This window comes from Takifugu flavidus, chromosome 4 (genome assembly GCF_003711565.1).
Source record: "Takifugu flavidus isolate HTHZ2018 chromosome 4, ASM371156v2, whole genome shotgun sequence".
Lineage (NCBI taxonomy): Eukaryota > Metazoa > Chordata > Actinopteri > Tetraodontiformes > Tetraodontidae > Takifugu > Takifugu flavidus.
The window spans coordinates 14726495-14740735 of record NC_079523.1 but is presented as its reverse complement, the minus strand read 5'-3'; the positions used below and the strand labels follow the sequence as shown (position 1 = coordinate 14740735).

The following is a 14241-nucleotide window of genomic DNA, read 5'->3' as shown; positions in this document are numbered from 1 at the left end:
GTTGGTGGGGAAGGATGTCGGACCCAAACATATTGTGAGGGCCGTCAGGCTGAAGAAGGAGTCGTATCGGGCCTTTTTGTCCTGTGGGACTCCTGAGGCAGCAGATAGGTACTGGCAGGCCAAGCGGAGAGCAGCTACGGCGGTTGCCGAGGCAAAGACCCGGGCATGGGAAGAGTTGGATGAGGCCATGGAGAACGACTTCCTCGACGGCTTCGAAAAGGTTCTGGACCACCATCTGGCATCTGAGGAAGGGGAAGGAGGGCACTGTCAACACTGTGTATAGTGGCGATGGTGTGCTGCTGACCTCAACTTGGGATATTGTGGATCGGTGGAAGGAATACTTTGAAGACCTCCGTAATACCACCATGCACCTTCCAGTGAGGAAGCAAGGCCTGTGGACCTGGGAACAGACTCACGTATCTCCGGGGCTGAAGCTGCCGAGTAGTCAAAAAACTCCTCGGTGGCAAAGCCCCAGGGGTGGATGAGATCCCCCCAGAGTGTTGTGACTCCTACTCTGGCCCCACCTCCTCCTGGGCAATCAGCTCAACCACCACCACCTGGGCCCTCTCCTTCAGCTGCACCCAATCCGCCCAAACGACTCTGCACCCATAAAAGGCCCCTCTGCACTCAGGCCAGTGCTTGATCTAACTGATGTTTTGGCAACACTTCCCGTCGACCCAGCATCTCTCCAGGCTCCCCAGCAACCCCCAGCGTCTCCCTGTGTCTCCCTGCGTCTTCCAGCGACTCCCTGCGACTCCCAGCCTTCTCCAGCGTCTCCCCCGGCTCCTCTGCAACCTTCCTAGCCCCTCTTCCTCTTCCCCTTCCTCAGACGGATTTCTCCTGGCCTCTGGACACTTGGACTCCCCCACGGACTCTCGCCCCTGGATCTCGGACTTGGTTCGTCTGCCACATCACCCCCCCCTATAGTTTGTCTCGGCCTCTCTCCTCATTTAGTTTCTTCCCTCCTGTCTTTTTTTGCTTCATTAAAACCGTCAGAGTTTACTTTTAATTCCCGTGTCTGTCTGCCTTCTTTGGGGTTCTGCCACACTTGACCGCCAGTCCTCTCGAGCGTAACAGATAGATCAAGCCAAGATGAGTCAAGGTGGAACCCCAGGACAGCCGGGCGGCCCTAGGACCCCCACGTTACCCTCCCCCCTCGAAAGAAGAGTGGAGGCCCACGCTGCCCAGCTCTCCTCCCTTCAGTCGGAGCTAACCAAGGGCTTCCCCACAATCCAAGGGGAGATTTCCGAGCTCCAGAGCTCCTCCCAGACCACCTCCAGTACCCTGTCCGCCCTCTCCAACCAGATGGCCGCCATGGCAACCGTTTTGGCTTCCATTCTGCAGAAGCTAGGCAGCGACCCCGGCGGGGCTGCTCCACCAGAACCATCTCTCCCGCTTTCTCCCCGAGCCGAGCCCAACCTTGCCAGCCCCCGTGTTTTCGGCGGGGATTTCGACCTGGGCAAGGGGTTCCTCCACCAATGTGAGCTGCTCTTCCGCCATCAGCCCTCCAGATTTGTTTCCGACGAGGCCAAGGTTGGATTTATAACCTCCCTCCTGGCCGACAAGGCATTGAGCTGGGCCATAGCTGCCGTCGACCTGGACCCCCGCCTCTCCTCAGACTACAGCGCCTTTCGACGGGAGTTCAAGGCAGTGTTCGAGCACCCCACCTACGGTGAAGACGCCGCGAGTCGTCTGCTCGCCCTCCAGCAGGGGTCACGGTCAGTTGCGGAGTACACCCTTGAGTTCCGCATCCTGGCTGCAGAGAGCCGCTGGGGCGAGACTGCGCTCCGTAGCGCCTATCGACGGGGCCTGAGTGAGGCAATCAAGGACCTGATTGTGAGGGACCGCCCCTCGTCACTCAACGAGCTGATCACCCTCTCGCTCCAGATGGATGAACGATTACGGGAGCGCCGCCAGGAGCGCGCCCAACGTGCTGGCGGTTCTAACCGCCAACTCTCCCACCGCACTCCTCTGCTGCCCCTGACTTCTCCCCTACCAGCACTGCCGCCCCGCCTCCTCACATCCCCTTACTATCCCCAGCTCACTCCTCCCCCAGAGCCGGAGAGGAACCCATGCAGATCGGCCGATCCCGTCTCTCACGGCAGGAGCGGGAGCAAAGACTCCGAGACTAGCTGTGCCTGTACTGCGGAAACAATGGCCACTTCATCAAAGCCTGCCCCGTCCGACCAAAAGGGCCTGCTCACCAGTAGGGGGAGTACTGGTGAGCCAGCTGTGATTCCCCAACCCACCGAGCAACACAACCGCCTCTTCCCCGCAACACTCTCCTGGGATAAGGAGTCTATTCCGGTGAGTGTTCTCATTGACTCTGGGGAATGAGTCCCTGATGGACTTTTCTCTCGCGCGTCAGGCTGGCGTTCCCCTGGTTCCTCTCGATCGCTCCCTGTCCCCCCAGGCGATCGATGGCCGCTCTCTGGGTAACATCACACATCGCACCATCCCACTCACCCTAACACTCTCGGGTAATCACATAGAGAGTACACGTTTCCTGGTTTTGCACGCCCCCACCGCTCCACTCGTGTTAGGAAGACCGTGGTTGGAAAGGCACGACCCCCACATCTCATGGGCTTCGGGTCGGATCCTGGGGTGGAGCGTGGCCTGTCACGCCAACTGCCTTCGCTCCGCCCCCTCTCCATCCAGTAATCCCAGGCCCGCGCTCACTCCCCCGGATCTCACTGGTGTTCCTCCTATCTACCATGATTTAGCCCCAGTGTTCAGTAAGGACAATGCTCTGTCCCTTCCCCCTCACCGGCCCTATGATTGCCCCATCGACCTCCTCCCCGGGGCTCCCTACCCCACGGGTCGACTTTACAATCTCTCCATCCCAGAGAAGGAGGTGATGCGCAATTACATCACAGAATCCCTCGCCTCTGGTATCATAAGACCATCTTCATCCCCCTTAGCAGCAGGTTTCTTCTTTGTAGCCAAGAAGGATGGCGGCCTGAGGCCCTGCATCGACTTCCGCAAACTTAACAACATCACCGTTAAGAATAAGTACCCTCTTCCCCTTATGAGTTCCACGTTCGAGCCTCTCACTCATGCCCGGGTGTTCACCAAGTTGGACCTCCGCAACGCTTACCACTTGGTGCGGATCAGGAAAGGGGACGAATGGAAGACCGCCTTCAACACTCACCTCGGGCACTTCGAATACCTGGTCATGCCCTTCGGCCTCTCCAACGCCCCCGCCGTCTTCCAGGAGTTGGTCAACGATGTGCTCCGAGACATGATCAACGTCTTTGTGGTGGTCTACTTGGACGACATCTTGGTCTTCTCCCGCACCATGGAGGAGCACCACCAGCATGTTCGCCTGGTCCTCCAACGGCTTTTGGAGAACCGACTCTTCATCAAAGCTGAGAAGTGCGTCTTCCACTCCGCCTCAGTGGGGTACCTCGGCTACATCGTGGAGGAGGGGCGGGTGCGCGCAGATCCGGCCAAGATCCAGGCTGTGGTGGAGTGGCCACGCCCCACCGACCGCACTCAGCTTCGCCGGTTCCTTGGGTTCGCCGGGTTCATCCGGCGGTTCATCAAAGGGTTCAGCCAAGTGGCTGCCCCTCTCTCCGCTCTCACCTCCACCTCGCGCCCTTTCACCTGGACACCGGAGGCTGAGACCGCCTTCTCGGCCCTCAAGGACAGGTTCACGACGGCTCCGGTGCTCGCCCATCCAGACCCCGCTCGGCAGTTCATCGTCGAGGTCGATGCTTCGGACGCGGGCATCGGGGCAGTCCTCTCCCAGCGGTCCGAGGCAGACCAGAAGATTCACCCATGTGCCTACTTTTCCCACCGTTTTGATCCGGCTGAACGAAATTACGATGTGGGCAACAGGGAACTTCTGGCGGTCTATGCAGCCTTGGTGGAGTGGAGACACTGGCTGGAGGGAGCAAGGCACCCGTTCCTTGTGTGGTCGGACCATAAGAACTTGACCTATGTGAGAACGGCCAAGAGACTCAATCCCAGACAGGGCCGCTGGGCTCTCTTCTTCAGTCGGTTTGACTTCACCCTCACTTTCCGTCCAGGTTCCAAGAATATCCGGGCTGAGCTGCCCTCTCCCGCCAGTTTCTGGAGGAATTCCCCAGCGCCCCCAGGGACCCTGACACCATCGTTCCCCCGGCCCGGTCATAGGGGTCATCTCCTGGCCGATCGAGACGGCCGTCGAGCAAGCCCAGAGAGACGAGCCTGATCCTGGGAATGGGCCTCAGGACCAAATGTTCGTGCCTTCCTCCGTCCGGCCGCAGGTGCTTGAGTGGGGCCACTCCAGTTGTTTCGCCTGCCATCCTGGCGTGCGTCGGACGGCGGAGTTTGTGCAGCGGCGCTTCTGGTGGCCCAACCTCCAAGAGGATGTTCGGGAGTTTGTGGGCGCCTGCACGGTCTGTGCCCGCAGCAAGGCCTCCCATCGCTCGCCAGCAGGCCTTCTGCACCCCCTTCCCGTCCCCAGTCGACCCTGGTCTCACATAGCCCTGGATTTTGTGACGGGCCTCCCCGTCTCGCAGGGGAACGACACCATCCTGACCATTGTGGACCGCTTCTCCAAGGGGGTCCACTTTGTCGCTCTCCCCAAACTCCCTTCTGCTCCAGAAACTGCCGAACTCCTGGTCTCCCACGTCGTACGTCTCCACGGGATCCCCCTTGACTTGGTCTCCGACCGTGGCCCCCAATTCACTTCTAGGGTGTGGCAGGCCTTCTGCAAGGGGATAGGGGCCACGGTCAGCCTGACCTCTGGGTACCACCCCCAGTCCAACGGACAAGCCGAACAGGCCAACCAGGCTTTGGAGGCGGCCCTGCGCTGCGTGACCACCAGCAATCCTGCCTCCTGGTCCAAGTTCCTGCCGTGGGTGGAATACTCCCTCAACGCCATGGAGAGCTCTGCTACCGGTATGTCCCCCTTTCAATGTTTCCTGGGCTACCAACCCCCTCTGTTCCCCCAGCAGGAGCTGGAGATCGCAGTGCCGTCTACCAGGGCCCATCTCCCCGCCGGTCGGCGCATCTGGAAGGCTGCCCGCAAAGCCATCTTGCGGGCCACAGAGCAGTCCCGGCGTTTCGGCCAACCGGCGAAGGAGGCCGGCCCCTGCTTACCGGCCTGGCCAGAAGGTCTGGCTGTTGGCCCGGGACCTGCCCCTCCAGACCTCGCAGACTTCCTCCAGAAAGCTGAACCCCCGCTACATCGGTCCCTACACCATCTGCAGCATCATTAACCCCTCTGCAGTCCGTTTGGATCTCCCCGCCGCCCTCAAGGTACACCCGGTCTTCCACGTCTCGCTCATTAAACCCTTCTCCACCAGCCCCCTGTCCCCTCCTGCTCCGACTCCACCTCCCCCACAGGTCCTGTCGGACGGAGAGCCGGTGTGGAGAGTTAACAAGCTGCTGGCGGTCCGCCGACGGGGAAGGGGCTTCCAGTACCTGGTGGATTGGGTGGGTTACGGCCCCGAAGATCGGAGCTGGGTGCCCCCATCCTATCTTGCTGACCCCTCCCTCCTCGAAGACTTCTACCGAGACCACCCGGATGCTCCTGGGCGGTCGTCCGGTGCCTCCCGTAAGGGGGGGGGGGGGGTACTGTTGTGACTCCTACTCTGGCCCCACCTCCTCCTGTGCAATCAGCTCAACCACTACCACCCGTGCCCTCTCCTCCAGCTGCACCCAATCCGCCCAAACGACTCTGCACCCATAAAAGGGTCCCTCTGCACTCAGGCCAGTGCTTGATCTAACTGGTGTTTTGGCAACACGTACCGTCGACCCAGCATCTCTCCAGGCTCCCCAGCGACTCCCCAGCTTCTCCGCGTCTCCCCCTGCTCCTCTGCAACCTTCCTAGCCCCTCTTCCTCTGCCCTCTTCCTCTTCCCCTTCCTCGGACGGATTTCCCCTGGCCTCTGGACAGTTGGACTCCCCCGCGGACTCTCGCCCCCGGATCTCGGACTTGGTTCGTCTGCCGCATCCAAGACATTCCCCCACGCCCCCCATAGTTTGTCTCGGCCTCCCTCCTCATTTAGTTTCTTCCCTCCTGTCCTTTTTTGGTTTCATTAAAATCGTCTGAGCTACTTTTAATTCCTGTGTCTGTCGGCCTTCTTTGGGGTTCCGCCACACTTGACCACCAGTCCTCTTGAGCATAACACTACCTTTGTTATGTTTTTGATGTGTGGGATAAAACTCAGAGTCAAAGATCACACCCAGATTTCTTACACATTGAGATGGCTTAAAATCCTTTAATTTTGGTACAAGTTTCTCTCTCTGACCTTCAGGACCAATAACTAAGACCTCTGTTTGGTCCTGGTTGAGCTGTAGGAAGTTTTCTGCCATCCATGACTGGATATCTAGAATACAGTTAAAAAGGGCATCAACTGGCCCTGTGTCACCAGGAGCCACGGCGATGTACAGCTGCGTATCGTCAGCATAGCTGTGGAAGCTGATGCCGTGGCTCCTGATGACGTCCCCAAGAGGAAGCATGTAAAGATTAAAAAGGCTTGGACCTAAGATTGACCCTTGGGGAACGACAACAACCTCCTATCTTTAGTAATGCTGCGCCAACTGGTGGTCTTTTGGGCTGAGGATAACGGTGATCTATATGTACCTATATGTAGCTATAGCGTCATTGGCCTCCACTCCAGCCACTCCTGGTAGTTCCTCAAAAACACTGAGTTTCTAGTGGATGCCCAATCTGTGGAAGCCAACATAGAAACTTCTGAAGAGCCAAAGTTCTTGCAACAAAAATATAGTCCCCAATTAGGTTGCTTTGTTATCACACGACCCCGTCCCCATTATCTTAAGAGAATATAAAAGAATGAGTGGAGACAGAAGAGAGAATGAGACGTTTTTGGCACGTGTTGCTCTTGATTTAGTGTTTATTTTTGCAGTAAACTTAAAGGAGGCCTTTTCACTTTATGTTTGATTAAATTTAAGCTGATATTCCATTCTTGACATCTTTAAATTTGCAGTATTCATGGGAGATTTATTTGGTCATTTTGCTTCTTTTTATTTCCTATTTCCCACATTTATTCAGATTCAGATTCAGATTCAGATCCTTTATTGTCCCACACGGGGAAATTTACAGTGCAACAACAGCAACAAGAGCACTCAGAGGAAAATAAGATAAAATCAAATAGAAATCAAATGGAATATACAAAGAGGATGTATATTTACAATAATCCAGATAAATGGATACTCGGCCTCTGTGTACCTGTACATAGTACAGAGGGTGAATACAATATACATATCAGAATATATAATATTCAGATTGTGTTAGCGGGTGTTCTGTTTATTGTGCAGTCTGACAGCAGCCGGCAGGAAAGATCTACGATACCTCTCCTTCACACAGCGAGGGTGGAGCAGCCGCTCACTGAAGGAGCTGCCCAGTGCTGCCAGGGTGTCCTGTAGGGGGTGGGACGTGTTGTTCAACATGGATGACAGCTTAGCCATCATCCTCCCATTTCCCACCACCTCCACTGAGTCCAGGGGACATCCCAGGACAGAGCTGGCCCTCCTTACCAGTCTGTCCATCCTCTTCCTGTCCCTGTCCGTGATGCTACTGGACCAGCAGACTATCCCGTAGAAGATGGCTGATCCCACCACAGAGTCATAGAAAGTCCTCAGGAGGGGTCCCTGCACTCCAAAAGACCTCAGCCTCCTAAGCAGGAACAGTCTGCTGTTGCCCTTCTTGACCAGGGCGTTTGTGTTGTGTGACCAGTCCAGGTTATTGTTTAGGTGAACACCCAGGTACTTGTAGGACTCCACCACGTCAACATCCGTTCCCAGGATGTTCACTGGTGCAGGCGGGGGGTTGTTACGCCTGCGGAAATCCACCACCAGCTCCTTGGTTTCATAGTTTTGTTAGATTGCAATAAATCCTATAACATTGAACAGACTGACTAAAGTCAAATGAGCTGCGGTTCCCACCGATAGCCGTCATTCTGATGGGTTTTTGCTGGCTGCAGCTGAAATATTCCAATGCTCCATGTCACAGAGACAGTAAATACTAAACCCTAAAGATTCTGAAGGCATTCTGTAAAATAGTAACGTATAATACAGACATTTGAAGAGACAATTAAGAGAATGTTTTCATGCTTATAAGAGTGGCCGAGGAGCCATTTAGAACTTTATAAAGATGCATTGTGTGATACCAGGAACTAATTTAACTTCAAGGCGAAGCTGCTTCTGCTTTGTCGACCATCGACTGATCTCCTGAAAGTCCACCAGCGCTTTTTAAAAACTAAATTTTTCATCTATGGAGGGAGTAGACGGCAGATGTTTCCACAGATGCTCTTCACCAGTGGTCAGTGAGTGATGCAGCAGATGAGCGGGAGTTGACTGGCTTCAACCAGCTACTGTCTCAATGTCTCCAGCCCATAGTGTGGATTCTCTACGAGATCAGACAGCAGCTTCACTCCTGAATCCTGCAGCTGGTTCCCACTCAGGTTCAGAACCCTCAGATGGGAGGGATTGGACCTCAGCGCCGAGGCCAGAGAGCCACAGCTGATCTCTGATAAGCTGCAGTGCCTTAATCTAAATAAAGAAGGGAAACTTTTATAAGGTTATAAGTGAAACCAGTATTCATCTGAAAGGTTAATCAAAGGCATGATCTGTAAATATTTAATTTAGTTACAGGTTAAAAAATGATAGTAATATGTAATGACCACAATTCCAACCTCTCAGGTTTGCACTGTTCCAGAGGAGAATATATATTGTTCTGGCCCTCACTCTTCCCAGGTTCTCCCACCTCTTTCCCTCCCATCTCATCATGGAGATCCATCTCACCTGTGGCTCATCTTTAAAGGCACAACCTGTCTTAGATGACTTCCTGTCTCCCTCACCATCTCCCTCCTCGTTGGCTGGTGTCTACCAGGCACCCTCACCTAGTTTTGTCTAATTTTGGTTACCATCTGTCGGCTTTTTCATTGTCCTTAAATCAATTTATCATGAATAAGTGGTCCCCGTGTGGCCCTCCCTCCTGAAGGAACTGGGCACAACACACACACTCAGAAAGTGTGAGGACCCTCGGATGGAATAATGGACATTTTTGAGAATGGTGTTTACCTCAGAGTTTCCAGTCGGCAGTTTGGAAAGTGGAGAAAACCACAGAGCAGCTTCACTCCTGAATCCTGCAGCTGGTTCTGACTCAGGTCCAGTTCTCTGAGATGGGAGGGATTGGACCTCAGCGCCGAGGCCAGAGAGCCACAGCTGATCTCTGATAACCTGCAGTGCTCTAATCTGAAAAATGCAGGATGAGGTTATACGGTGCAGGTCTGCATGTTATCTGCGTCAGTACTAAACCTACGTTAGTTCTTAGTTGGGTCAGACCTGAATTCACGATATTACAAGGAATTTTTTTAATGTGGTGCATCACAGCAGTGTTGAGAACAGCCTCACTTCACCATCTTAGCAGCTGGTATATAGGTAGAAAAATGAAGACTGACCTGAGCCTCTCCAGTTTACAGTTTGGACTCTCCAGTCCAGAACAGAGCCGCTTCACTCCTGAATCCTGCAACGTGTTGTAGCTCAGGTCCAGAACCTTCAGATGGGAGAGGTTGGACTTCAGAGCTGAGGCCACAGAATCACAGCTGGTCTCTGATAAACTGCAGTCCCTTAGTCTAAAATAACAATTATTTTGAGAGAAGACAAATAAAAATCAACATGTACCAGAGCAAAACACAGCTTACAAGCAACAAACCTCTGGTCCTGCACCGGCTTATCTGCCGTATGTTCCTATTTTGGGTTCTTTCAGGGCGGTTGGACAAGATCTACAGCGTATGTAAAGTGTGTGTAGGTCAAAATACCTTCCAAGTTTGTGAGACCACATTTCTCAATAGCACTCAACTCTTGTCAGGAGTTGGGACAAAGCGACCCACTCCTGATAGCTTGTGGGCGATGCTGCAGCGACCCTGCAATCCCTACACTCTCTGGTGAAACCAAATCAAAGGTTTTAGACACTGCTGGATGCTGGAAGGGTGGCTATAGTCTGGACGCATCGTTCCCCTGACTGCACATTTCTCCAACAATGATTGGCAGCTGGTGTCACTTGTTCTCCAGATGAGAGAAGGAAAGAGAGCCCCCCCACAGTGTGTTTGATTGCCCCACTGCAAGCTCAATGCTGCCAGAAACATTGCAGGAGCATCAATTCCCCTCAGGGCATCAACAAGGACCTCAGGAAAAGGTGCAGCTGCCACCTACTAGAGACAAGCACACTGAGCTGAGATTCAAAGCCCTCTCCTCCCAAGAGAAGAGCTTGTTTGTTGGAGGCTCTTCTGGGCGATACCTGGTGCCACAGCTCCAGCTCAGCCCGTCTCTGGAGCTGAGGTGGAGCTTAGCAAGTTTCATGGTTCTCCACCACTTCCTCTCGCTGAGGACCTTCTCAGCTGGTGGTTTCTGCTCCACCTTCCAAGTTGAGCAGGTGATACTTCTGCATTCCTGCCACCAGTGTCTCTGCAGAAAGAGTCTTCTCTACTGTTTTATATTAGATTGTAGAAAATTAGGATTTTTGGTTGATGTCTTAGATGTTGTTGACTAAGAGCAGGTTTTTCTTAATAACATAGAAGATTCGATGAGAAGAGCAAATGTATTATTTTATGAGCTACTTCCACTACTATTATATACACATACTTCCATATTGTCTTAGATTGCAAGCTGCATTTATTGCATCGTTCATAGAAAGTCATATTTGTGAGGAGAAAAACTCAAATAAGGTCATTTTCTTTATGACCATTACAACAGAAGGAGGCGATGAACAAACAGATTTATCTAAAAATGTGTGAAAACTTATGGATGGAAACCTTTTTAAAATGGTTGCATTGTGTAGAATCGGTGCAGAATCAACTTGTTGACTTCTGATTTGGACTCCAATGGAAGTGAGGTGCAACAATTGTGGATGCTGAAAGCTTCAGATCTTCATGAAGGTTTCTGTGGTTGGACTGACCTGCTGCCCCTTTAAGAGGGAGGCAGGTTTGGGCTTCTGGCTGGAATGAAGCCACCTAAGATGAGAATGACTGCAGGCTTTCGGTACCAAGGTTTAACAGGGTGCTCACTTCACACTTGGGCTTTTCTCTTTTTTGGGATGGCTTTTCTCAGTAGAGAAGGGGCATGGCACACTGCAGCAGCTTTCTTTTTGGTTTTCTAGTTTTCCTTCTGATCTTTAAAAGACAGGAAGAACCATTTTTGATTGGTCTGAATGTTTGGGCGGTTTTGTGGCCAGCCTAAAATAAAACAAGACAAATCTACAACTGATACTTCCTTTCTAGTCATTGATGACCATCCTCACATGGGACAGATTTCCACAACCAATTTAATACTGCAAATCTGTCCTGTGTGGTCTTTTTTCTGAGAACTGTAACACTACGTTTCTAACAAAGATCAAACATGGAAACATTTATTGTCTAACTAGTTACACCTGGAAAAGTACTGGATCATCTCTGACTGACCTGAGAATCTCCAGCTTACAGAGAGGATCCTGCAGAAAACCACAGAGCAGCTTCACTGCTGGATCCTCTAGACTGATGTAGCTCAGGTCCAGAACCCTCAGATGGGAGGATTGGACCTCAGCGCTGAGGCCAGAGAGTCACAGCTGATCTCTGATAAACTGCAGTGTGACAGCCTGGAAAAGGAATAAATGGGGCAAATAAAAACACATTTCTAAATCTGAAAATGAAGAGAAAAGCAGAAAATGTAAAGAAATTTAGAAAAGACCAACAGAGGCCTCCTGACCTGAGCGTCTCCAGTCTGCAGTTTGGATGCATCATTGCAGAAGACAGTAACTTTACTCTGGCATCTGTCAGGCTTTGGTTCCATCTTAAGCTCAGCTCCCGTAGATGAGAAGGGTTTGACGTCATTGCTGAGGCCACAACTTCCCAATGACTCGTTGAAAGAAAACTACCAGACAGTCTGTTGTGTATGAAACAAAAATAGTGAGTCAAACTTTGGGATTTCTCATCAACTTATCTGAGAATCTACCTCAACACAAATGTAGCTCATTTCCTGGAAAAGCTAAATTCAACACCGTAGAGCAACAGTTTGAACGACCATCAGATCTGAAATGCAACTGAATTATTCTCAACATTTGTCTTATTTTAGAACAGCTCATAATTACTCAATATTTAAAATGATTATAGCAAATGGTTTAAAGAAACGTGCATCTTTTTATCTGTCTATCGGCTCTTTGGATATTTTGCATTTCATCCAATTTGTACGATGGTGCGTCAAGTCTTAATTCAGCGATCCGATCGATGACATCAGAGTCTCTGGTTGCATCGATTGCCCTCAGCTTCTGTTATATCTGCCTGTTTCCCTTCAAATCATTTTCACTGCACCTTTTGTTGCTAGTGATGAAGTTGCCACCTAACGGGTGTGGAAAGGCTCAAACAACTTTGTGGGTCACATAAAGGCTCCAAACGGAACCGCCACAAAGACCTAAAACACCCATTTAAACCAACGAGGCCGGCTGTTTTTACGTTGAACAAATGAAGCAAAATAGTCACGTGTCATTAGTTAAAATGTGTTTTTCTGTCGTTTGAATACGATGTATACAAACAAACAAAAGTTATTTAATGACATGACAGTAATTTCATGATAGTCAGTTAACTTGTGGCTCCTATTATTCCTGCCTTATGTTGGTTTGTCTGGATTGACCTTTGAACTTATATCCAGCCAGTGTTGAACATTTCTGGATGAATTGTTGTTTTTTTTAATTTATGGACGCTGCAATGGAGATAAAGAATTGAAGGAATGACCACTGGAGGGGGTATTGCTACCTGACATGATCCACTCGCTTGATTTAAACGCCGATGTCCGGCCCCAAAAATCTTTACTTACACGACCTTCCTGCAGTTCCTCACAGCTGGAATCAGGCGACGTCGTCCCTCCTCTGAGGTGTTGTACTGCTGCAGGTTCAGCTCATCCAGAACCTCCTCTGACATCTGCAGCAGGTAGGCCAGAGCTGAACAGTGGATCTCTGACAGTTCCCTCTCTGATTTCTTCCCTGACTTCAGGAACTCTTGGATCTCCTGATGGACTGACTGATCCTTCATCTCCATCAGACAGTGGAAGATGTTGATGCTTCTGTCTGGGGAGATTTCATCACTGTTCACCTCCTTCAGGTTGTTGAGGACCTTCTGGATGGTTTCTGGGTGGCTGTTCCTCTGATCCAACAGTCCACCCAAGATCCTCTGATTGGACTCCAGAGAGAGACCATGAAGGAAGCGAACAAACAAGTCCAGGTGGCCATTTTCACTTTTGAGAGATTTCATTAGTGCTCTCCTGAGGAAGTCATCAAGAGATGGCTGGATCGTTATTGTGAACAACCATGAAACCAGGAAAAGGTTTTGTTTCATATTTTTAGAACTTTATATTATAACCGCTGTGTCTTTCCTGGTGTAACGGTGGAACATGTAGACGGCAGCCAGAAACTCCTGAATGCTCAGATGAACAAAGCAGTAGACTGATTTCTGGAAGATCACACTCTCTCTCTTGAAGATCTCTGTACAAACTCCTGAGTACACCGACACCTCGGAGACGTCCAGTCCACATCGCTCCAGGTCTTCTGAGTAGAACATGATGTTTCCTTTCTCCAGATGTTCAAACGCCAGCCGACCCAACTTCAGAAGGAGTTCTTTATCAGCCTCAGTCAGTTCCTCTGGTCTCTGCTTTCCTCCATACTTCTGCTTCTTCCTCTTTATCTGAACCCTCAGGAAGTGTGAGTAGAGGTCAGTCAGGGTTTGGGGCAGCTCTCCTCTCTGGTCTCTGGTCATCATGTCCTCCAGAACTATAGCAGTGATCCAGCAGAAAACTGGGATCAGACACATGATGTGGAGGCTCCTGGAGGCCTTGATGTGTGAGATGATTCTCTTGGACAGATCTTCATCACTGAACCTCCTCCTGAAGTACTCCTCCTTCTGGGAGTCAGTGAAGCCTCGTACTTCTGTGATCCTGTCAACACACGAGGGAGGAATCTGATAGGCTGCTGCAGGTCTGGAGGTGATCCAGATGAGAGCTGAGGGAAGCAGGTTCCCCTGGATGAGGTTCACCAGGAGCACGCCAACGGACGATACTTGTGTGACATCAGAGATGAGCTGATGCTTGTTGAAACCCAGTGAAAATCTGCTTTCATCCAGGCCATCAAAGATGAACAGAAGTTTCCAGACAGTCAGATCTTCTGCTCTGATCTTCTGTAATGTTGGATGGAAAACATGAAGCAGTGAGAGAAGACTGTGCTGCTCATCTCTGATCAAGTTCAGCTCCCTGCATGAGAGCGGAA

The 14241-nt window shown here is 51.3% G+C and overlaps 1 protein-coding gene across 15 annotated transcripts in view; it reads right to left on the bottom strand.

Moving 5' to 3' along the window:
- Positions 1-14241, bottom strand: part of LOC130524710 (NACHT, LRR and PYD domains-containing protein 12-like) — a 337155-nt gene that overhangs the window by 32753 nt on the left and 290161 nt on the right. For 4 of the 15 annotated variants that reach the window (XM_057031087.1, XM_057031090.1, XM_057031091.1 and 1 more), the window contains 2 exons: positions 9416-9589; positions 9036-9209 (listed from right to left, as the gene is read on the bottom strand). The exons of 5 other annotated variants lie outside the window; for them this stretch is intronic. In XM_057031087.1, the coding sequence (XP_056887067.1) occupies positions 9036-9209; positions 9416-9589 (348 nt within the window). Of the gene's footprint in view, positions 1-7012; positions 8505-9035; positions 9210-9415; positions 9590-14241 lie in introns of those variants that run through there. 6 more of the 15 variants (XM_057031088.1, XM_057031092.1, XM_057031093.1 and 3 more) reach the window with 4 other exon arrangements.